This window comes from Anguilla anguilla, chromosome 3 (assembly GCF_013347855.1).
Source record: "Anguilla anguilla isolate fAngAng1 chromosome 3, fAngAng1.pri, whole genome shotgun sequence".
Lineage (NCBI taxonomy): Eukaryota > Metazoa > Chordata > Actinopteri > Anguilliformes > Anguillidae > Anguilla > Anguilla anguilla.
Window position 1 is genome coordinate 48,381,472 of NC_049203.1, and position 24,349 is coordinate 48,405,820.

Here is a 24,349-nt window from a genome sequence, read left to right on the forward strand (position 1 = left end):
AAAATGAGCAGTTCTTGCTCTGTGCACTTAACCTGGAGGTGAAGCCCTCTTGTATTCACAATGGCTTTTTTTTTTTTATCGAATCACCCTTGTCAAGATTTAAGTGACCCATGAAATGAAATCCAGAGAAATGATTACGGGCGAATGTGATAAATGTTGTCTATTGGCCTGATATGACCTTTTGATTTCACGGCTGTTAATAATACTTAGAAACCATGGAACATTATTTATTTATTTATTGGGGAAGGGGTGCAAAACAAAAACAACTAGGAATTGAATCAGTTCCTGGCAGAAGCCATGTACAATCGCACCTGGCCTTAATTGAGTTCCTCCTGTCATGGCTACCTGGAGCTCATTTGAATAACCCTCACTAATTGATTTTCTAAACATGGCACACATGGAAGATAAATATAAATAAAGGTGACAGTACCTTGCTGGGAGTTTTCCCCATAGAGGAGAAGCTCTCACATAAGTCTGTCATTTTTACTCACTTTTGACTGGAAAGCAGACATGGTAGGGACAGCACCGTCATATGCATTGACATGCATCAAGTGCATTTGAATTGTGTCATACAGTGTGCTTCTTCTATGCAGTCGTTCTTATTTATTCATGGCAAGCTGCTGTTGCTGAACAGATACCTTAGTTTTCATGGGAGACTGCTGCAATTTGATTGAGTAGCCAGTTGTGACAGGTATGCCAGAGCAGATATCGTCTGGAGTCACCTACTTTGTGTGTGTGTGTGTGTGTGTGTGTGTGTGTGTGCACGTGTGTGTGTGTTCGTGCACGTGTGTCTGAGAGCGGGCGTGTGCGTGCGTGCTTGTGTGTGTGTGTGTGTGTGTGTGTGTGTGAGCACGTGTCTGTGTTGGGGTTGTTGCCCTTTGGTTGATATAAATGGACAGATCTGCATAGGACAGCAGAATCCAAAGGAAAGGAGTAGAGGACTCGTGTGTAAAATGTATGCATGTATTCAGCATACACAACATGCTTTATAAGGACACCTTAAAGGAAATATATGAGAACACAATATGATAAAGAACCTCTCAGCCAATGGAGGAATGTGCAAGAGCAATCCCTAGGAAGGCGGCCACTCCCATCAGGATAGAAGTGTTTCATTGTTTCATCATAGGATAAAGGTGATCACTCAGAATGACTTTGTATTGATTTGCAATATCCCTCTCTATGTAGTTGGCGGCAGACAGTTCTTGCTGACACAGTCTGATCATGTCCTGCATTGACATTCTCAGTCACCTGAGGAAGAGTTTTCCATCTGTTTTTCCCTTACATATTGCACTAATGGACGAGCACCACAGTCATCGAATGTATGCTTTCGATCACAATTTCCGACCCTATTTCTGATTTCTTGGTCTTACTTCTTTAGTCACTGCTCCTATTGAAACACTAGCCAGTTTATCAGTCTTTGTAAATCAAGCTCCTGCCATCCATGCCCCAGCAATGCACTCTTTTTCGAAGTCACTGAGATCTTTTCCTCTTGCCATCTTGATCCAAAATTGTGGTCAACTGGGCCTGCTCAGAATTTGTATACATGTCGCAAAGCATAAGATGTTAATTGCTTAACTGTATCATGCAACACATCTGTATGGAAGCACCTGCATTCATTATGTTTCTCCACACATTTATTCAGGTTTTTCCTTTAATTTTTCACCTGTCTATATATATATATATATATATATATATATATATATATATATAGTATCTGTGAACTGCTAAGAATAAAACATCTTATGGAGCACATTGCAAGACTTCATTCAAATGCACATTAAAGGCAGCATAATGGCACTGTGTCCCGGACGTTGTAACCAAGTGCACATACTGTACTATTAACACAGATTGTCATGGAAATTTTTCTTATTACCCCTGCAGTCAAACATGCAAATGATCCATCCCCGTGTTTCCTTTCTAGGATCACAGAACAGGACCTGCCATCAGACTGTCATGTGAAATAACAATTCTCTGTTCTCGTGTCCATAGGTCACTGTATCACCTGCTTGTATCCGCGCTCTAACAAAGATGCTGTACTGTCCGTACTGCCGAGGTCTACCGGCGGCAAAGCCCTGCAGGAACTACTGTCTGAACATCATGAAGGGCTGCCTCGCCAACCAGGCCGACCTCGACCCGGAGTGGAACCATTTCATCGGTAAGACCTGCTCTACTGTATGGGCTTGCTGTGGAAATATGTGTGTTCACCTGAATTCCGCTCCATTGTTGAATACTTGAGTCGCAGATAATATTTGAGTCTTGTTTCTATAAATGCTGCAATTTCTATTTTCAGTTTTGGATTTCCACTGCAAAATGTCCACCAGAAAACGATTTCAAAATTTCCCCCACTGTGTTTAGTAGGTGAATGGGAGTTTGAATGTATACGTGTTTATTTTCCATCCTATCATACTTTTCAGTTTGAGTTTCTTGGTCCTTCTGTGCACCCTTGTCGATCTCCAACACTTTCTGGATCCGCATTAGTTCAGGAGAGTAGGTGGTTAAAGCATTGTGTGCCTCGTAGTTGGAGAGACTGATTCTTGTGGGCAGTGGTTGCTATGGGACCTCGTGTTGCTCCTATGAACCATCCTGTTGAACATTCACTGACCCAGGTCCATGCATTTAACAACCCTTCTTACTTATTTAGTTTAATGCTTTATTTACAAATGTGGGCACTGTTGAGAAAACCAGCCATAAAGCAAGCAGCACTTTGCAGCAGTCTGACAAGCCTGCTGTCAAAAGCCACCCTGAAGAATGGTATCCACCTTTCCCAATAGATACAATGTGTTTCGGAACAGCAGAGGTGAGATATCCTGAGTGAGATGTTTCAGAGCAATGTGGCAGATGTAAAAGGATGTCTATAACACAAAATAACAGCTTTCTTCGTGTTGAAGGACGGAGTAAACAGATGCGATGGGAGAATGTAGTCTCTGGATCTTTCCAGCACAGAATGTGTTTAGAATCCTCTTTAAAGCAATAGGCTACTGTTTTTGTTAACCAGTTCAAAGAATTCAATCTGTGTGTGTGTATGTGTGTGTTTGTAATGTCTGTTATGTTGTAATGTTCCATGTGGCGATTGATTTGTGAGGATCCCGGTTGAAAAGAATACATTTAAGAGTGTCCTTGTGCCTCTCAATTTGTCATTCATCGGGTGATTTCCATTCAGTCCTGAGGGGCTATTTCTGTTTTGCATTAAGTGCTGGAGTGCCACCTGAATTTGTGCATGCATATTGATGGAAAAATGATGGCTTGACACATGACATTCTATGACTGAGAAATGTGAAATGACTTGAGTGAAAACTCCGGTGCATATATTTGGATAAGACTGTTGAGAGTGTGTATGGTTTAAAGCTTTGAAATTCCTCTGGGGCGAGGGCATCAGCAAATATGTGTGTATTTTTGAATTGGCTTTGAAATGTTATTGATATGTTGAAGGCTGTGGCTGAAGGCTGAGAAGTATGTGTGGATGGCTGGCTAGTTAACAGTTTGGAGAAAAGGGTTTGTGTGTATTTTTAATCTTGTGTCACAATTGTAATATTAATTATTTTTTGTGACGGATGGATTTCTGCAGAATTGTATTACAGATTAATTGTGTAGGTGGAAATACTGGTTTTATGCAAATTATATTTTATGTGATTGACACATTTTTTATGCTGCATTTGTATTTCTAAAGTACAGAAGTGATTCCTATCGACTCCCTAGTTAAGAAAATTTAAACAGTTGTGGGTGTCATTATCAGTGCATTTATTTTCACCATCCAGTTATATCGGAAATCACTGATCTCAGTAGTAGCATTTAATGATCCCCAGATTTAATGGTTGCTGTTCTTTGTGAAGATTATAAACATGTACTCAGCTTGCAACAGACTAGTCTCACCATGGGCAGAATTAACTCTTTTCATGTTTATGTTTGCTGTTAGATTAACAGTGGGTAATTAACTACAGCACAGCTTGCTAAAAGGTATTGCTGGCGTCCAGTCCAGGGATGGGTAACTTTGTCAGGAGTTAACGAAGAGATCTCTGGTCATATTCTCAATCCAAACTTAAACAAGCTACGTTTGTTTAACTAGCCTGCAAACTTCTAACGTTGGGTCTCATTGGTGGCACCGCGTCGTGAGTGGCGGTGGCAAGAGAGGTGAGGTAGGAGGTAAAAGGTCGAGAGAGGTAAAGTCCAATGGTCACTCAGTTTTATTACCTCAGTTTTCGGTTTTATGTCCTGTTACGTTTTTCTCTTTTACATGATTGGTTTATCTTAACAGGATGTCAAGCTGGGGATGATGTTGTTGACGTCCCCTGTGTTTCCTGTGGTCCGTTGTCCCTACACACACACATGCACACAGACACACACACACACATGATTAAACAAAAGATCAAGTACCATTTGGTGAACTGTACTTATGATTCCAATAATACATAAGCAACTAACACTATTAACATTTAAAAAAAAAAATTGGAGTAAATGATCTCTCTCTCTCTCTCTCTCTCTCTCTCTGTCATTAGTTTACGAGAATAATGTATTAGCATGATGGATTAAATGCCATTTTGTGTTAATTTATTTATTTATTTTTTGCTTTGACATTTCATATTCATTTTTGCTATAACGATTTTTCAATTAGCATATGGTCTGACCACAAAGCAATATTGATTTGGCTTTTGGAGGCCAATTTTGTCTATTGTGACTGTGAGCATGTCAAACCTCTTTTGGTGAATTTCTTTGTACTTTAAATATTCATGAAGTCATTGTGGATATACTCTTCTGATTATAAATATAACAGAAGACTGCATTTGGTTTCCTTCATAAGTGACACACCTTTACTTTGAGTTTGAGCCAATGGTATTTATCTACTGTATTGTTCATTTTTCATAGAGAAATACATGAGGATGCAGGAATAAAATGACCCTCAGGCGTATTTTAATTTAAAAAAATTATATTATCCAGTCCGTTATGTTTCTCTGTAGTATTAGATGATCAAACTTCAATGTTTGTTTGATATGCATATTTGATATTTCATTTACAAATCTTCCTTTTGTGAGCTCTTTTAAGGCATTTAATATAGAAATTCACGCACAGACATGTCATTTTTGTTTCTTTGGTAAAGACATTCGGCAACTTGAGGATTTCAATGCAATAGAACACAAAGTCCCTGGAGTAACTGACAGCACGGCTTTGGAAAAGATATGAATCCTCATACTTGTTGCAATAACCCAAGCTAACAGCAGATACTTTCTTTGCCTATCATAACATGGGATATCAGAAAGGATGGGGCAAAAAATATGATATTACCAAGGAGACCAAAATATGCCTCTCCAGCTGCAAGCTAAGCTTCTCATCCCTGCTCTCTTGCACTCTTCCCCTGGTGCCTCATGCGTGTCTTTGCAATGCAGAAAAACAGTGCTCTGGCTATCAGGGCAGCTTAACCGACTTTATACAACTTAAACAACAAGGCGTCCATTCATATCACCCCTAATTTGACCTCCATTCATCCCTAGCCGGGGTGTTAAATACAAGGGCTTTTTCGTGGCACTGCCAAAAGCAGGCGGAAACAGATGTTCACCCTCAAGAACTCCGGGGCAGCGCAGAGTTTTCTCAGACATTCCCCTCCGCTCAGAATAAATCTCTTCCGATTCCTTGTCCACTCACATACATTCGCAACGAGAAACGGTGGGGGGGGGGGTTGTAGATTAACCCCATACGTCTGCCTTTTCTGAGCCTTGACTTTAATGCTTTGTGTGTTTCACTTATCAGCTACACGTTTACTATACTAGTAAAATATAGATCAAGGGAACATTTCAGATGAACATGAAATCGGGTGCAGGAGGTGCCCTGTATAAGTCAGTTTAATTTCTGTTTCATTGTGCAATGCCTTGCCCATGAAGATACTCTTCACTTTGAAAAACTACAGACTCCTCAGTGTTAACCCAAGTTTTACTTATCCTTGGTAGGTAATAATTTATTTCATGATAAAACTGTGCTTGTTGTGCTCCTCTGTGTGTTGTCAGTACTAGTAGGAGTACCTTTGCACTGTGCGTTGCCTCAGGCTATAAGAAAATGGCTAAAGCCTATAAAATATAAGTGATAAATAAGTATGAAGGCCTCTCTAAAGCAGTGCTATTGTCTCCAGTTAAACTTAAAGTCCAGGGTCAAACTGTATTCTTTATTTCTTTGCTCAGGGTTTCAGAGAAACTCATTGGCATGAGAAAAGAACAGAGATAGATGCTCTGCTGTACTCATGTAGGCGGCTGTGTAGTATAATGGCTAAGGAGTTGGACTTATAAGTTCATAGGTTCAATTCCCAAATAGGACACCTTGAACAAGGTACTTTACCTGCAATGCTTCTGTATAAATAGATGTAATGTTAATGCAATCTAAAAAATAAAAAAGTTGTTTAAGTCGCAGTGTAGTAAGATTAATTGTTTTTAGCCCATAGTAATTCTAATGGGCAATCTCTTCACTGAGGACAGTATGTAAAGAAGTGACATAGCTGATTCCTTTGTGCAAGTTTCTTTCCCAGAATGTACTGGGCCACTACATTGCATCTGAAAGCCTTATTCACACTGGGGCAATTGGATGCGGTTGAGAATCAGTGTGGTGTGGAAACACGATGTGTTTAAACCTATACTAGCAAGCATGAATAATTTTGTTTGACATATGTGGTTGACTTGTAAATGGTATAATGTGTTTGATGCAGAATACGTGTCAATGGAACCCGTCTTTGGTTGCTTTCAGCGGTTTTGTCCATTTGTGGTTTCCGTTTTGAAGCTTCGCTTTCGTTAAATGATGTTTCCATTTTCAGTGGCTTTTGCGTAACAATAACAGACATCTGCAAACCCAAACATACATACTTCAAACCGGTGTTAAAGTAAAAGCATGCCTTGAACTTGAAGAAAACAGAAACTGTTTGGCATTCTTCATAACAGAATGTGACTGTTTTTGATGGTCCCCAGCTGTTAAATGCAGCATAAGACTCTGGCTCAAGTTCCAGGAGACAGTTTGTATAGGTCTTCCTGTGCTGAATATTTGCACAAATGTTCATTAAAATTGAGCATGGTGTAACTAACCTCTATTCTGTTTGTTTATATATTTGAGAATAAACCTTCCTTGACCTCTTTGTGAATTCCTTCTCAGCATTAAAATGTGATTCCCTTCACAGAGCAAGATGCTCCTAACTGTTCATGAATTACTAAACAGGAATTATCCAAACAGCTCCAATTCATGTGGCAACCCATATATGTTCATATATGAGATTTATATATGCAAACAAATTACAGCACGTTTCTGAAATTCAAACTGCAATAAGTAACTATTTTAATATACAAATGCCTTTGTAATTTTAATATTAGTGCCACATTCATATTAGAAATGAAAAATTTGAACCACTGGAGGACTGACATTTTATCTGGTTAATGAAAGTCTTTCTCAGTTAGCCAGATCACTGTATTTACAAAAAGAAAGGAATTTATGGCTATCCATATACATATGCTATGATTGAGCAGATTATACAATAGTTGTTCCTATTCAGAAGCCAAAACAGTGGATTAGTGGGGCCCTTGTGAGTTTTAAATTATGTCATTAACATATGACTGCCATTAGAAGATAATTAGCATTCCCTTTCATAACTGAGTGATCATCCACAGTACATAGGGCATCACCAAGAAGAGGCAAGCTATATAAGTGAGAATATTATCTCTTAACATGTACACTGGGCCCTTCAAAATTGTGTTTTTGTGAAGAAAATCAGGTTCCTGCTTAAGAGTAAAATTGTTCTTTTGAATTTTAACCAGTAAGCCTCACTGCCAACCTACAGTAATTCTACACATTGTACAAGACAGGGTTTCTCTGTGATTGATAAGATGGAAACATTGGGCATCATTCTCAAGCCTTTCTTAAATTCTTCTTACTTTTGTTTTAAAGAAACATTCTTATGAAATTAGTGAAACCTGTAGACCTTTTATTTTGCGCATATCCCAGGTGTAACAGATGATGAATGCCAGTTGTTCTTAAACTGGATGCGCGTGCATCCAATTTTTGATTAGCATAGTAAACACCACAGCAATCCTGTAAAAGGCATGCTGATTTTAGGGCCATGTGCAAACATCAGCCATTCATTGCTTTCCGCAAATACATCTGCATGGTCCCTGATGACACGTTCTCTCCCCAAGGCAAGATTAGCCTAGTAATCCAAAGGCAGCAGATACGCCGTTGCTAAGTGTGAGGTTTCATTGTGCACTTGTGAGTCTTTATATGTCTTCATAAATCATAAATCACTGTTTATCAAAATATTAAATTCATCCAACAAGGTTGTTATCCCAAACTATACAAGATGAAAACTAGGTGTGAAAAAAAATTAGTGTATACTGAAATTAAAAAAATAAATCAAAAAGAGTTTTTGAAAAAAACTAAACTGAAATTAGCAGACCTTCTCTCAAAATGAACTAATCTAAAAATTAACTTAAAAATGTAAACTAGCTAAACAATCACCAGTTGACACAGTCTCGGTTCAATCTGAAACCACAGGGATCATCGAGGCACCCAAATGAGCCATCCAGCTGCCCCATGAGGCCCATTATATTTTTTTGTGCACTTAGAAAATCTAACAAAGTACAACAATTACAGATGTCTCCAAGGACTGATACGCCCTAATGGAAGGGTGGGTAGTCCAGTATAAATTGTCATAAAACAGTTTTGAAACATTGTCCAAGCACCCTCTCCCTACTACTGAAAATGATGTATTTCCAGCTGGTGTCGATTATGTGATATATTAGTTTTTGCACACACTGAGGACGGCGTAGGCCAGAAACATGTCTGTCTCTTTGTCCAAATAGGAATAAAATACAATGAAAATTATTTTGTTGCGTAGACATCTATAATTTATATCTCATTCATTAAGAGTGCGGGCTCCCATCTTTCCATTCCACAAAGGCTGTTCAGCCATAACAGCCTTTCATCTTGACACAATGTGTCTATACTGCCATTGAGCAGCACGGTGGTGCAGTGACACTGTCGCCTCACTGCAAGAAGGTCCCAGCTTTGAATCCTGTGCCAGGACCTTTCTGTGTGGAGCGTATATGTTCTCCCCTTGTCTGTGTGGGATTCCACTGAGTACTCGGGTACTGTAGATATGAGTGTGTGAGTGAATGGTGTATGTACCCTGTGATGGATTTGCGACCTGTCCAGGGTGTGTTCCTGCTTCTTGCCAAATGCATAGGCTCCCTGACCAGGAATAAGTAGGTTAGATGATGGATGGATGGACAACACTAGATCACACTCAGCAATCAAGTTTTTTTTTGTTGTTTGTTTTTTGATAATTTGAGTATGCCTCTCTGGACATTTGCTAAAAATCCTAACCTCTGACCCATTGTTGGGTTTTTTCTTTTTTTTGGTTTTTTTTTTTTACAGCTATTTAGGATAAAAATAACCTATATTTTTCAGCACTATACAATATATCTTCTACAGTGGATTCCTGAAATTAAAATAAGGATCTTGATTGGTCAGTCATCATGCATACCTAAATTTGATTCACAATTGTATGCAAGGCTGTTTCCCCCTTTTTTTTAGTGATCACCAAAAATAGCTAATAAATTGTTTGTGAAGGAACAAATTAACTATTGCATTTATTTGTGATAAAACGTTAAGTACATGTGTTGGTTGAATTCAGACCATTTATTTAAAGATGCTTAACGATACAAGAAAAAGCTAAATTATACATTGATATTTTGTATCATAACTGTGCATGTGCATGTGACCAGACCTGAACCCAAAGACTCTTGCCAGAAATAGACTTACCCAGATATAAATAAATAAATAAAAATTATACAACCCAAATTTGGCACGAGTACAGCAGAAGATGCAGCTGTTCAGCTTGTGCTTTGAAATGAATGAACAATGAGGATGTGGGGTGTCCTATCCTAGTTCCTATTTGTTAATCCTATCCATTTCGTCAAAATTATTCAGCTTGTGAATTCTCAACATGGCTGAGATTTGTCTGAAATAAATCCTTTCTTCTTAATGTTTGGAGTCCCAGGTTTGCCCAACAAGCAAGGTCTGCAAATTATCTTAAACAACATCTTAGCACAGCGTGCTTGGAGGAGACATCTCCACAGCCACAGCAAAATGTGTTTTTTTATTGAGACAACAGCTTGCAAATGGAAAATCACCTCAAACGAACATGGGAGTATTTCTATGGAATACTGCATATGCGAACCCCAATAACACTAAGCATGCTTGAAATTAAAGTGACTTACATATTTCTCGGTTTCTGTAAATGGTGCAGTTCACGCAGGGCATGTATAATTCTCTGCGTGCAGCCCCTCCCCAAACATCTGGAAGAATCAGAGATCACAGAGAATGGCTATATCAATCAGTTTATATTCTTTAATGGGTTTCTGTCCCAAAAAAATAGCAGTATTACAGATAAATCATCAATTATTTAAATATGTATTCAACATTTATGAGAATGAATCATTGTGATAAAAATATTTTTTTGACTTGTACATATTTCTTGTAAACGAAACCATCTTATTTAATGGTTAGTTTTGATTTTGGTATCCCCCACAGTCCAATGGTGGTGCAAGCTCAAGGCTACTCTGAATGGATGTGTTGCTATCCTGTTTGTCTCTGAGGCCGAGTTTAGAAAACGAATCAATGGCTTTAACTGGTCGTTTGAGTTCACGTAATTTATCAATGCCATTTCAGCAGTATGAGTCCATTACGACATCAGCCAACTGGAGCTGATTGTTCTCCGTTGGTTTAAATGTCTTCAGGCGAAACCTTTGCCGGTTAAATTAGCAAACATACCTCTCAGACTGTGGCAGCATCAGAACTGTATAGTAATGAAGTCAGCCCAATTCTCTCTTTGCCCTGCATGAAAAAATCTCCCCCAATGGAGGGGACTTTAAGATTTATTCCTTAGCATTCATCTGTGCTGTATATATTTGATATATGTTCTATATTACATGCATGATGGCAATTCATTATGTTTTAGAGTGTGAAGTGCTGTGATAATTTAATTTATCATTTACTGTATAAATTTGTGTGTGAAACATACCAGTGTGTGGTTAATTTTACCTGCTCTTTGTTAACATCTGAACATATGTTATATTTTGGACTGCACTAGTGTTTGATTACAGTTGACTCACTATAAGTCATGATGGCTTTGCTTTGCCTAATAGTTACACAGCACTGTCATTGAATCGTTGAGTGATGTTCTTAAAGGTCGTCTAAAGAAACAATTAATCTGAAAGCCTGTCTGTGGATTGTCTGAGGGGATCCATTTTCTACCGATGAATTGCATCACAACATCAGTCTCATGTTCCTTTGACAAATGCACTCCGCTCTAGATTATGCACAATTCATTATCATTTCTCTTTCTGTCAGCTGGTCGAGACATATTTTCAGGGAGAGGGGTGGAAAAATCCTCAGTTTCATGCATTCCTTACCACACATAACTGTAAGTTTCTAGGTTTAAGCTAACATGGAAAAAATATCTTCAAACCCTCTATGATAAATATATATATATATATATATATAATTTTTTCACCCTAATTGAGATGCAGGCCCATGTTGTCCTTTGTTGACTCCTTTGTCACCACAGTGTAAGTGATCTGTATTGATTTTTCTTCCTCATTTCTTTTTAATTGTATGGTTTTGTTTAGCTGTGTAATAAGACCTAGCCACAACCTCACGAGTCATGAAAATTCAGGGCAGTCATATTTCCTGCCCCTGATAAAGGATGCTTATGAATAATATATCTTTAAAAAGATGCGTTTTCAACATTACAAAGCCAAGTGACACCGGGTGGTGTTTCCAGGTAAGGCAATTGTTCTTAGGGCAGTAACCCTGTTCCTCCCCTGGAACAGGATTGCAGGGCCTTGATCTATAGGGTGTTCACTGTCTCATTTCACAATACCAATTCCTCATGTTCAAGCATGTTGGAATGGTTTGGGTGATGTTCTGAATCACTGAGAGATGCAGAATCCTTCACTTCAGAATTATCATTATCAGACAATAGCTTATGAATCTGGCTGACGTCATAACCAATTATGTTCCGCCTTCAGGGGCTGCCAATCATAGTTGACGTTGGTCAGGATTCCATTACCATTACACTCATAACTAGTACCACTAGAACTACCTCAGTCATTACACTTAGATCTAGTGCTCTAGCGGGGGCATGCCACACAGCAGCCAATTCAAATGATCTTTTCTTCTTACAGCATGAAATACAGCTTTAGTCTTCTCCTATCCCATAGGAATTATTCAGTGTTAGTCACTGCTATAATGGGTACAACAAGATGCCATGACAGATAGCAGAGGGCTTGGATGAATTAATCAGGTTTGAAAAGGGATGTTCACGTGTTCTGTGTCTTCTTGATGGTGTCTTTAATCTCTTTTGTCACATACAAAGGCTGCTTTCTCTGTTGATCTAAATGAGTGGGAAGGCTTTTTCATTTTTAAGTCAAGTTTTGTTTTTAACTTGGGTACTTGTTCTGAGTATGTATTCCTCCTTTTCATATGTCATGTGTTTGACACATTATGCTATTATCCATGTCCTATGCCTCATTTGAAGTTGTAGCTTGAAATGCACAGTAGGTAACCAGTTTAATGTCATAGAAAAAAATAATCTGAACCCATTGATGTTGGTTAGGTTCAGTTTCCTCCTCATACTTTAAAGTTTTTTTTTTGTTTTGTTTTTTTTTCCCAATCATAAGATGAAAGGTGCTGTATGAAAGTTAGGCAAAATACATTTATAATTATTTAAACATAGAGTAAGCACCATATTTTTTGGGACAAAGGCAAGGTTTTTTCTTGTATGTGTAAATTTCCACATACTCATGATCCAGTTTTACATACTGTTATTTTTGTAGGTTGCTGTAACCTGAAAAGTTTCATAAAGCTTGTCAGATATAGTATATACATCAAATTCAATATTAGGTAAAACTGTCACCAATTTGTAATGCAGTTGGCTGTTGTAGCATTCCGACTGGCTGTTTTACTATTAATAAAAGAAGAATGCAATATTTGAGCTTCAGTGTAAATATTATCCATTCTGTTTACATAATGGGTGATTTTGCCATATCAATATTTTTCAGCTGTTTGAGAAACCATGATGGAATACAGCTGTCCGATGGCATTTCAGATTCTGGGGACTTTTTGTTATTAAATGTAATTGTGGCTACTGAACAGAAAGAGGGGCAACACGGCGGTGCCGTGGGTAGTACCGTTGCCTCACGGCAAGACGACCGGGGCCTTTCTGTGCGGAATCTGCACATTCTCTCCATGTCTATGTGGGTTTCTTCTGGGTACTCCATTTCCTCCCACAGTCAAAAGACATGCAGGCTAGGTTAATTTGAGAGTCTAAATTGTCCCTAGGTGTGAGTGTGTGAGTGAATGCTGTGTGCCCTGCAATGGCTTGGCAACCTGTCCAGCATCCCCTGTGAGAGTAAACCTGACCAGGTATAAGTGGGTTCCATAATGGACAGAAAGATTACTTTTACAATTGTCACAATACTCTTTAAAGTAATCCCTGGCCTTTTACATAATTTTATTATTGAGAAGACATGTCAGTTGTGGTTAAGATGGAGAGAGTTTATCTACTTTTTCAAAAAGAAGTTACTGTTCCCTAAAGTTAAAATATTGATGAGTACATATACTGTATCACACACTGTATGTGTTTTGTTGCATTCTTAAAACAGTTTGCATATAAAATCAGGTAAACATCATAGTAATGTAGAATGTTGTCTTTATGTTTTAGATATAAAGTTAAACTTTTTATAATACAAATAAAATTTGACATTCATTTTGGTTTCTGTTGGACTGAATAACCAGAATTTAAAAATAAATGATAACACTAAAAACACTTGCCCCCATTGCCCAATACCCGACCAAACTTTGTGGCTAAATTCCTAAAAAACACTGCAAGGACAGTGACAAACAGTGAAGATGAAAACTGTAAAATGATACCTCAGTACCGGAAGAGCACACACAAGGGGCAGCCGTTGTGAATTACATGCTGCATGAGCACAATATTGGTGAAGTCACGTCTCACCACCCTGGACTGACTCGACAAATTCACACAACATCCAAACATCCCCAGTCATCCCAGCTGTGTGACTAATACCCAGGCTCAATATAATAAAATATGCTTTGCCCAAATGTCTGACTAATTCTTTTTTCTTTATTCTGTCACAACATAGTGTTCAGTAAAATATATTTTAAAAATAGGATGTTAGAAACTAAATGCAAAATTGAAAACAAAGTGGTTGGCTGGTATCCACATTTAATTTCGGCCTTCAGTTCATACCTGGTGTCCACTTTATAATTATAAGTCCAGGCTTTAGAACCATGAGTAATGGTTAGACATGGCTCTGAACCTCAGGTGTATTGTACTCATGAATTACTATCAAATGTGCCACTGTACCTTTGAGAAGACAATTGCCTATGTCAGGGGCTTTCAGAACCTTAAACTGACAATGTTACACTAGAATACCTCATCGTGTTTATGATGTACCATGGAGACAATTCAGCAGTGGACTTCCTCTTGAGGAAACTGCATTGTTTACCTTGCTTCATCCCCTTGTATGAGGTAAAACTGTTAGCGGAGAGACAATTTCACAGGGACCCTGTCAGTTGCCATCTCATCATTCTGTGAGCCTCTCCATTAAATAGCTTTATAATGGCTGTTTTCTCTTCTCTCGTAGTCTCTCTGGTCCATTTTATTGCACTGGAACACAGGGATAAGTAAATATAAATAAGTAATAGTGTATCCCGTGTGATATGGCCATCCTTTGTGGACGTTCAGAAATCATTAATAGGAAATGGCCATGCCGAAGGTGCAGAACACTGCTTTGCTGCTGTAAAAATTGGCTGAATGACCCCTCTCTGATGCACAGAAACACTATATTTTAAGGTCAGTGTTGTTCCCAAAAAACATAAGCAAGCTTCTGCTACTCGCATACAAGCATGACAGGCTACTAATCTAACATGGATAGTCATTGTAGTTATCACTGTAAATAATTACTTCTTACTACTTTCTTCATGTGTTTTCACTCCGGGGATATAAGCAGTACTTTTTTTAAAAATCCTGTTATTAATACTTCTAAATATGAATTTGTAAGTTGTTATGGCTCTTTTCCTTGATAAAAGCTGACTTTATTATAATATAAATTGTTTATAAGCAGTACACATAGTATGACTGAATTTGTTGTTGCTGTTTTCTTAATTTATTACCGTATTTGTATTTTAATGATGACAGTAAAATACAGTACTAAATAGGCTCTGAGCATTTAGCATACGATATATGTGTTGATAAAATCTTTGTATTGAGCCAAGCATTGCATGGCAGTTTGTTGCTGTTCAATGTTTCATTGTGAAGGCCTTTTCTAAACGCAATCTATTTTATATGTAGAATTTATGGGGCAATTATCATTATATGGTGTGAGGTAGAGTTAGTTATGCAGAGGAATAAATTTGATTTATAAGTTCGATGGGACATATTCAATGTGGTTTAGTACTGCAAAATGATTTATCTTGTATTGTTTGTATTATGTGTATTATTCTCTACAGTTTTTTTTTTCATGTGACTCTATTGGCTATTTAACTCTTAAACTGCCCACAGTTAGCAATGAAGATAGGATAATAAAATTAAAATGGCAGGTGTTCCTGTCAGACTATATGGAACTGTCTTTGACAGACAATTGCATTTTTCCCATCAAGACTGTTTTTCTGTTCTTCTCTGTATTTGAGGGTTGAGGTGGAAGTTTTCTTTCCCTCTCTCCACAAATATTACAGTGACTAGGCATCCATAAAGGAGTAAAATACATTGATTTTTAATTGAACATGGATGAAAACGGCTGAAAAATGTTTTCATCCTATTATATCCAAAAGGTCACATGATCCCTGTTCTCTTGCATCTAAATGTCCTTGTATAAAAATAAGAGTTTTGACAGAATGAGTGAAGGTTGATCTCGACCCTCTCAAATAGAATAATTTCCATATTCAGTATGTGGTGTGCTATAGTGATTTTCATTTGAGTTCAGGTCACATTTCATCACAAATATTTTGGGATTAATAAAACATCTGAGAAGAATCTTGACTTTGCTGTCTGACTAAATATTAGAGAAACTAAGTTCAGTTCAGTGTAGGTGAATATTGCATTGATTGTAATTTTCTTTAAAGGAACTCAGAAGAGTACCATTCTGAAAGCTTTCTATTCGACTACACAAGGATACTTTCCTGCAGTAACTTGCATTGGTGATTCAGTTCTACTGCTCAGGTTAGATCCTGTAAATTGTTCCAAATGACTGTCCCTAAGCCCATGACCCAAATAACCTCAGAGTTGTGTCTGGAGAACACTGGACATTCTTTTATTTTCTGACCAGTCTGTTTCCCGCTGAAAGCCTGGAGCTATAGTGTGCTGAGTAAATCAGAAAAAAATATTTTTAGGCTTTACTCTTGACATGGAAACTGCACAACAGCACAGGTGTGATGTAATGAACAGAAAATGAATTGGATTGAATGGATTTTGAAGGTAACAATGAAATGAATTACTCAAACTTAAAGACAGAAGGCATATACTACGTTATTATTAGTACTACTAGTAGTAATAGTATTAATAGTAGTAGCACCAGCAGTAAGAATACCAGCTGTAGTAGTTGCACCAGCGGTAGTAGCACAGTAGTAGTAGCAGCAGCAGTAGTAGCACAGCAGTAGTAGCATCAGCAGTAGTAGTACCAACTGTAGTAGTAGTGCCAGCAGTAGTAGCAATGGCAGTAATAGTACCAGCTGTAGTAGTAGTGCCAGCAGTAGTAGCACAGCAGTAATAGTATCAGCTGTAGCAGTAGCGCCAGCAGTAGTAGCACCAGCAGTAGTATTACCAGCTGTAGTAGTAGCGCCAGCAGTAGTAGTAGTAGTAGTACCAGCATTAGTAGCACTAACGGTAGTAGTACCAGTAGTGGCAGTAGTAGTACCAGCAGTAGTATTAGCTTTTTTGTCAGCCGTCAGAAATCATAATTACACTGTTAGGCATACTTTACATACTGTAGTAGCAGGGGTATCTCATAATAGAGTTGACTTTTTTCTTACTATCATTTTAGAATTATATTTAATTGCATTTTTACAGCTAATGCTGTAAATTAAAAGTTGACTTTTTTGGTAAATTACTGTTTTCATTTTAGTTAAATGTTTTTATGTATTTTAATGTAAGCTACTTCCAGACATTGCTGATGTTTCCACTCTCTTTCTGTTAAGGCAAAAGCCCTTCATTCTTATAACACTTTAACTGAAACATGCATTATTCCCATGAAGCTAAAACTAGAAATAAAACTAAATAATAGAAATCTAAGTAGGCAAGGATTTCCAAAATAATAATAACTGAAGGCAAGATGCAGAACAAAGTGGCTACTGTAGAAGAAGCCACATATAGGATCTTGCAACCTTGTTTATCCTTTTTATCTACATGGTAACAAATTGCAAATCTTTGACAAAATTATATTGAATGGTGCTGTACTATTCGCAGGGTAAAAATGTACCTGAACCATATAATATCTTTTCAGGGGTCCTAAACCCAAAACGCACCCACCTCCCTAGGCTACATTTCTGAATGTGTCCTAACAGTGATATCACCATACAGGACATCAACATACATATTACAATTTACCTTCTCATCATTGAGTTTCCCAGTTCTGAACAGCTGCCAAACCTTGTATAGCCCAAACAATTCATTTTGGGTAATAAAAAACTGCCAAGTATGTGTTTACATGTTACTGCTGTATAAAGATGGTTTTATGCATCCTTTTATTGTGATTATTATAATTATCCTGAATTAGCTGCCTCTCATTACCTCCATTTTGGCTCTGTGTCAGATACCAAATGTAATTTACATAATAATTCTGGGTGACATTTCATTGCAGCTCTGCTGCACTAATAAAGCTATTTATGAAAGACCCTGATGGGGCAAGCATTATATCCTGCTAATACATATGTTGTGTGTCTTAAGCATATGGATTTTGCAATAAGGGTTAATGCTTTATGAGAATGGTATTGTTCAAAGTAAATTATAACTGAACAAGCTTTATTTTTCTTTATAAATGAGTTTCCTAACATTAATATTGTACTAGATGTATTGAGCCTAATTTGCACAACATGCAATTAGATTTGTTAACTGTGCTCCTGAGCATTTCCGCAGACATTATGGCAGGCTTTTTTTTCTATTTAGAATACTTTATTATGTTTACTAAGTCATTTTAAGTAGTTACAGACCTCAAATTAACCACAAAATGTATATCCATACAATTATTACAGTGATATTATAATTGCTTTTAACTACTTTAACTTACCTATCTGAATAAGCTCAAATTTTCCTCCAGGTTTTTTAGTTTATTTTAGTTAGGCTTGGATAGTTTTGAGAACAGGTTTTCTTAAAACTTTCTTTTTTCCCCTCTTTTTTCAGTTAACAATAATGTTTCTTCACATCTAGGTCTAGTCATAGTGTTTGTTTATGATAACCTATATAACCTTTTTAATGTATATAACCTAAATATACATTAAAAACTAAAACTGGAACTGTCATTAATCCTAATGATCTTTCAGTTTTCAATTTAATTATGTATGGAGGTTTGATGTTCTTCAGAAGTTCATCAGGATTAATGACATGAGGAGGCAAGTGCATGTTTCTTATTCATAAAGTACAGCTTTTAGTTAACAGTCAGACTTAACACCTTGTTTTGTCTCTACTGAAGTTGCTTTATCACAGAGGGTCTGGACATGGGTTGCATACGTAATATGAAGACAATACAGGGGCTAAGGTTGTATGAATATAGAGAATATTATATTTAGTGTAAACCTAATCTCTGCCAAATAATTCACTTTTTTTAGCTTTTAGATCTCAAATAGAAAGGGAGTCTTGTTTACTCCTTGTTGCTCAGAAGAAATCTGGTTGTCTAGATCAGCATTTGTGAGTGAAATCATTTTTAGCTATCCTTTGTACATTTCACATTGGATTGGTTTCATGAGATGCTGTTGTGCTTTTGTGCTTGCTTCTGTACAATAAGTCTGTGGTACAGAACTTTGATTTGCGTGTAACTGTGTAGCTGATATTGTTTTTTACATTGCATTAATAATTCATATGAAATGAAGCAAACTTTGAATAGTTTGCCTGAATCACATGCTTGGCCAGTATTTAATCAACATTTGTCTACAATCAACAACTCTGAATTACAAGTCAATGCAAGGGTTACATTTTTCAACACACAACTCAGTTTGGTGAGTTTTAGTGATGGTTGAAGTCAACAAACTGTGTGTGTGAAGAAAATGTTTCTTGTTTATTCGTCAAATGTTGATTGAATCCAAGCCAAAGTATCACAGATTAGTGTGGTTGGTTTTGATTTCAGGATTCCATTTAAATGAGTCTCAGAGATTGTGTGGTTTCGGCTGAACCCTTTTATTTCCATAATATAATCAACATGACAGTGCGCTGTCATTTAAATAGAATGCCTCCAGCAAGACTATGCACAGTTGGAATTTTGATTACAAGTTGAAAAGAATTCACAAAGTGATGTTTAAGTAATACTTAGTCCATTACTTTGTTTCTCAAAAAAACTAATAGAAAGGTCAATGATCTATTATTTTAACATTTCCATGAATCGTTTCAGTATTCTGCTCACTTTACTGTGGTGATCAAAGGTGTGGTGTGCAAGTCCTAAAAAGTGCCCTGTTTATTTTAATTAATTTGCAAGATCACATTATAACATTAGTATCCCGTGCAGTTATACAATTTAGCAATTTCCATCTTATTTTTTTTTAAAGTGGACATACATGATGCGGCCATTAGTATTTCAAACATTTTACTCTTACTGGTTAGTGTTTGAGCTGTTATTCTCAGAAAAAGATTCTTAGGATAGTAATAATAAAGTACTCATATTTTTCCATGTCTTTCCTCGCATAAAACATAATAAGTTGTTAACCTCCTTGCTCTCCCTTAAAGCTGATAATTGCGCTGGCAGTGTTTTTATCCCAGCGTTCATAGAAAGATGATTATGATTAGTGTTATTGATAATGTGATAAAATTATGTCGTATTTGTTCCACTTAACACAACCGCCTTTCACATAAAAAAATGAAGGGAGTATAAATTGCAAACTATACGCTTGTTTTAAAAACCGAAAAATCACTGTAGCTGAGGACTTTTTTGTACCGAACCAATCGCTGAAGGTTTTTTGTGTCCAATGTATTTTGCAGTAGCTGTACAATCGCTTTCTGTTTCCCCACTTGCTTTTTAAAACCCCATTAACCTTTTGTGTCCGTTCTCCTGTTAGAGTTATGCAGAAACCGTTTTTTCTCACCTCTCTTCCACAATGACATGAACACCTTGGTGTCTCAGAAACGACGAGGAGAAAAAACATTCATCACCTTCCCCTGTCATCCTCCACAATGTCCCTGCTCTGCCCCAATATGTGAATGAGGAAATTCCTGTTTCTGAGACCCGGTGCTGTGACCCTTCCAGTCAAGCCCAAACTCCCTGCTAACACCACACAATTCATCCCTCCGGCCCATGTAGGTCAGAGAAAATTCATTGATAAGAATGTGTGTGTGTGTGTGTGTGTGTGTATATATATATATATATATATATGTGTGTGTGTGTGTGTGTGTGTTTGCTTGCGTCTGTGTGTGCATGTGCATGTGTGTGTGTGCGTGTGTGTGTGGCTCCATGATTTTGTTTTTTCCTGAGCTGGTGAAGAAAAAGCCACTTCCTTGACAAGGCTTTTATACATTTCAACGAGGACATTATATTGGTACACAATGGGTGCGCTTCTGCAGCACAGATACAGTGCGTGAGTACTGTAGACAGAATTCTTCTCAGATGGTCAACTCATTTTGTGGCACGGAGTATGCATTAATCGCAAATGATGTCTTTAATATAGGACATCCCAAATCCCTTGACCCAATTTCTTTAATCATTGGGTAGTTCTCTCCAAGTTTAGAAAATGCTTGCAGGCCTGGGAATTTAGTACTCTTACAGATGTTTGAGTGACCTAACGGTTCGTGTAGATCCAAACTATGGCCAAAATTCATTCCTCCCTCACTGTGGTTTGTCCTCATGCATTTGGCAAATGCATTTACTTTTTTTGTTTAACAATATTCTTTTGCAGAGCAACTGAGTTATGATAAACATTATGATTAATAGAGTGACAAATTAGGAGCCTGTTTATTCACAAGTCTTTAATTTGATCAGTTTAAAAATGTTTTCCCTCTCTTTATGTAATCATTTGCAATATAGCACAGTGTTGAATGTGGGACCTTTATTCTTCATGACATGCATAGCTATTTCTGACAATGTGGCTTCAGAGGGTAAAAATCCATCAAAAGATGAAAAGCATTAAGAAACGTAACAGCTTTTAAGCTAAAATTCTGGGATTGCAATTGCAGTTGGAACAACAAACCAGCATACACAGGGGTCCTCTGGGAATTAACTTTAGAGCCACTGTACTAAATCACTGTGTAATTGCAAGTTGTTACACGGTAACTATTGGGTTATCACTTGTTTATTAAGAGACCTTAAATTAAAGTGTCAACAAAACCTATGTTACATTATTGCTCATTTTTATAACATCAGCAAATAAAATATGAAAATGTCACAAGGCGTGTACTGGAGTCTAAATGGAAGGTCTTGGGGACATTTAAGTTAAATTGATATCAAATTGTACTCCATTATTGAAACCTGTCCCAGATTTGGAGAAACTCATTACTCTTAGTGTCGACATCTTCCCACATGGACAAGGACTAATAAATAAAGAACACCCACTGGGATTTGTTTGTACATTCAGAAAATGTTTGCAGCATTTTACACCGAGAATTGCTTTATTTTGTTGTCAATAAGTAAAGACAGTTTAGCCTATTTCTCTTCTTACCCTCTTAGGGATAAGGCTAAGATGTCATTTTTTATTATTTTTATATTTTTCTCACCTTTATGATAAGAGTATTTGAAGTGATGCACTTTTGAAGGTGCACATGAAAAACAGCTTGTCAATCCAGACAGTAAAAAGCATATTAAGCTGTGGCTTATTACGAGTTGGCTTCTTGAAGGTCAGTCTTACTAAAGGCTGTTTACTCTGCTGTCAAGTTCAGTTTAAACAGAAATTATTAGTGTTTCCATAGCCTTGTGTTTAAATCCAAAGCATACAAATACTTTAAGGCCAGATCCTGTTTTCCCTTCAGAAGCTGTCTCCTTTACGCTTACAGAAGTGTCATGAGGTCAATACTGTAGTCTAGCCACACTCTTGAACTGACCGTGAGATTAACACTGAACCTTTATTCAAAGCATCAACCTTCTTTGAACATTTTTTAAATTCTTCCGAGGCTGGAAAAATACTATATCTACCAAGTTGGCTGCCAGTAAAATCTAACAGCATGCTCAAGGAGGTTTCTGGTAAAATTAAAATAAATATAAAAACGTATTTTAATAGTCAATGATGGAATGAACCTTCAGATCATGAAAGAATTGATTTTCCATGCTGTCTGTTTGAATTACCACTGGATATTAGCCTTTTTTTCACTACTTGTGCGAAGGTAGTACCCTGATAGATGAAATGAAACTATATATGCTGCTATAACTTCTGTGTTTGTGTAAATTGATTTAAGGTACAGTGTGTAAGTTTGGATAAATGAGCAAGAGAGAGCTAGATTTAAAAATAAAATGTTCCAGCACCTCCCACCCCCTCTGCTCACTCAGTCCTCCCTCCAAGGTTCCTCCCTCAAAACACAGCCATGCAAGCTGCCTCATATCTGAGTACTGGGGAGAGGACACAGAATAATAGAGCACGGAAAAGCAGAAAGAGTGCAGCGCATCATGTCCCATTCACAGGTAGAAAAGAAAACACATAACTTCATCATAATGAATGCAAACAATGAACATAGCTGCAGTTTTTATCTGCCAGGATGTGAAGGACATTTTACCAAATATTAACAAAAGTGTGCTAAAACAAACTTAAATACCACACCTTTAAAAAAAATGTCCTTCCTATGACTACAAATGTGAGCCCTTTTTACAATGTAACACCATCACAGTAGATGCCCAGTGAGCTGCAGATGAGATATGCTTTACAGTAGACAGATTACTGGAGCATCATTTTTAATTCAGGATTTGCAGGGGGAAAAAAACATAAGCAACTTATATGTGCTTGTTTGTTTTTAAGATTTATACCATGCCTTAACCCCGGTAGCTTGCTAACAAGCTGGGCAAGATTCCACGCAGCCTGCAAGTGCACACATTCAAAATGCTGATTAGGGCCAAATTAATTAGTTCCTGTGCACACTGTTGAAAGTGCTTAAAATTTTCTCTAAATCCCTCTTAATCCTCACTCGGTATGTATATACATGTCTGTGCGCATGATGTATGTGTGTAGGAGTACATACACATATACAAACACACACACACACACACACACACACACATACATATATCCGTGTGTTTACTGTGCATAGGCCTTCATGACTTCAAAGCCATTGAGTCCTTTTTTCTATTTTTCCATTTCTGTAATTATGCCTAGTAATGGGCTTAATTATGGTATTCCTTTTAAATTGAAGAGCTCTGACAAAATGTGTACACTGTACATCATTTTGGAGGAAACATGAGGTCAGAACAAGTTGTTTTCATTTATTCCCTAAGTCCATTTGCATTGGCTCCAAGCAGTCAGAAGATAGTGCTCTTCATTGCTGATAACCAGATCTCACCCTGTTGGATGTTAGCCTATCTCTGCACCACAAGAATACATGTTCAGGGACGTTTGGTGCTGCAGGACATTCATCTAATTAGGTTGGACCAAGTCAACAGAAATGCTTAATCCTCCATGTTGGGTTGGCTACCCTTGTTTGGCTACCTCGGCGGTGACGGTGGAGGGAGTGGCTATGGTCACGTTGCTCCGCCTCCCACCCGCACTCCATGTGATCCCCAGTGCCAAGCTCTGCCCTGACACAACCTCGCTGTTACTGGCACATCTGTCCCTCTTTCCAGACATGCCTACCACAGAGCACTGGAGAGGTGGGGAGAGAGAAAGGGGAGGGAGGAGTAGGCCATGTGGAGAAGAGCTCGATCAGACCTAGGCCTGCGGATGTGTCGGCCTGCCCTCCACCATGCTGTTTTCCCGCCGAGCCCATCTGATAAAGCGCTTCCAGTCAGTGTGTGGCTCCTCTGACCGTGGCCGGGAAAGATTGCCATCTTCGCCGATGTGTGCTGCCAGTAATTCCACTCGGTCACACTGAGCCCTCGGTTTTGCAACTCTTATGTTGTCGACTCCGGAAAATCTCTGCCTTCCTAGAGTCTAGTCTCTGGCTTCCTCATCAAGCCAAGAGTAAAATGAATCAGATAGG

The 24,349-nt window shown here is 37.7% G+C and overlaps 1 protein-coding gene across 2 annotated transcripts in view; it reads left to right on the forward strand.

The window, feature by feature from the left end:
* Positions 1-24,349, forward strand: part of LOC118222421 (glypican-6-like) — a 205,931-nt gene that overhangs the window by 119,285 nt on the left and 62,297 nt on the right. For both annotated transcript variants that reach the window (XM_035408008.1, XM_035408009.1), the window contains exon 4: positions 1,990-2,155. In XM_035408008.1, coding sequence (XP_035263899.1) covers positions 1,990-2,155 — 166 coding nt within the window. The remainder of the gene's footprint in view (positions 1-1,989; positions 2,156-24,349) is intronic.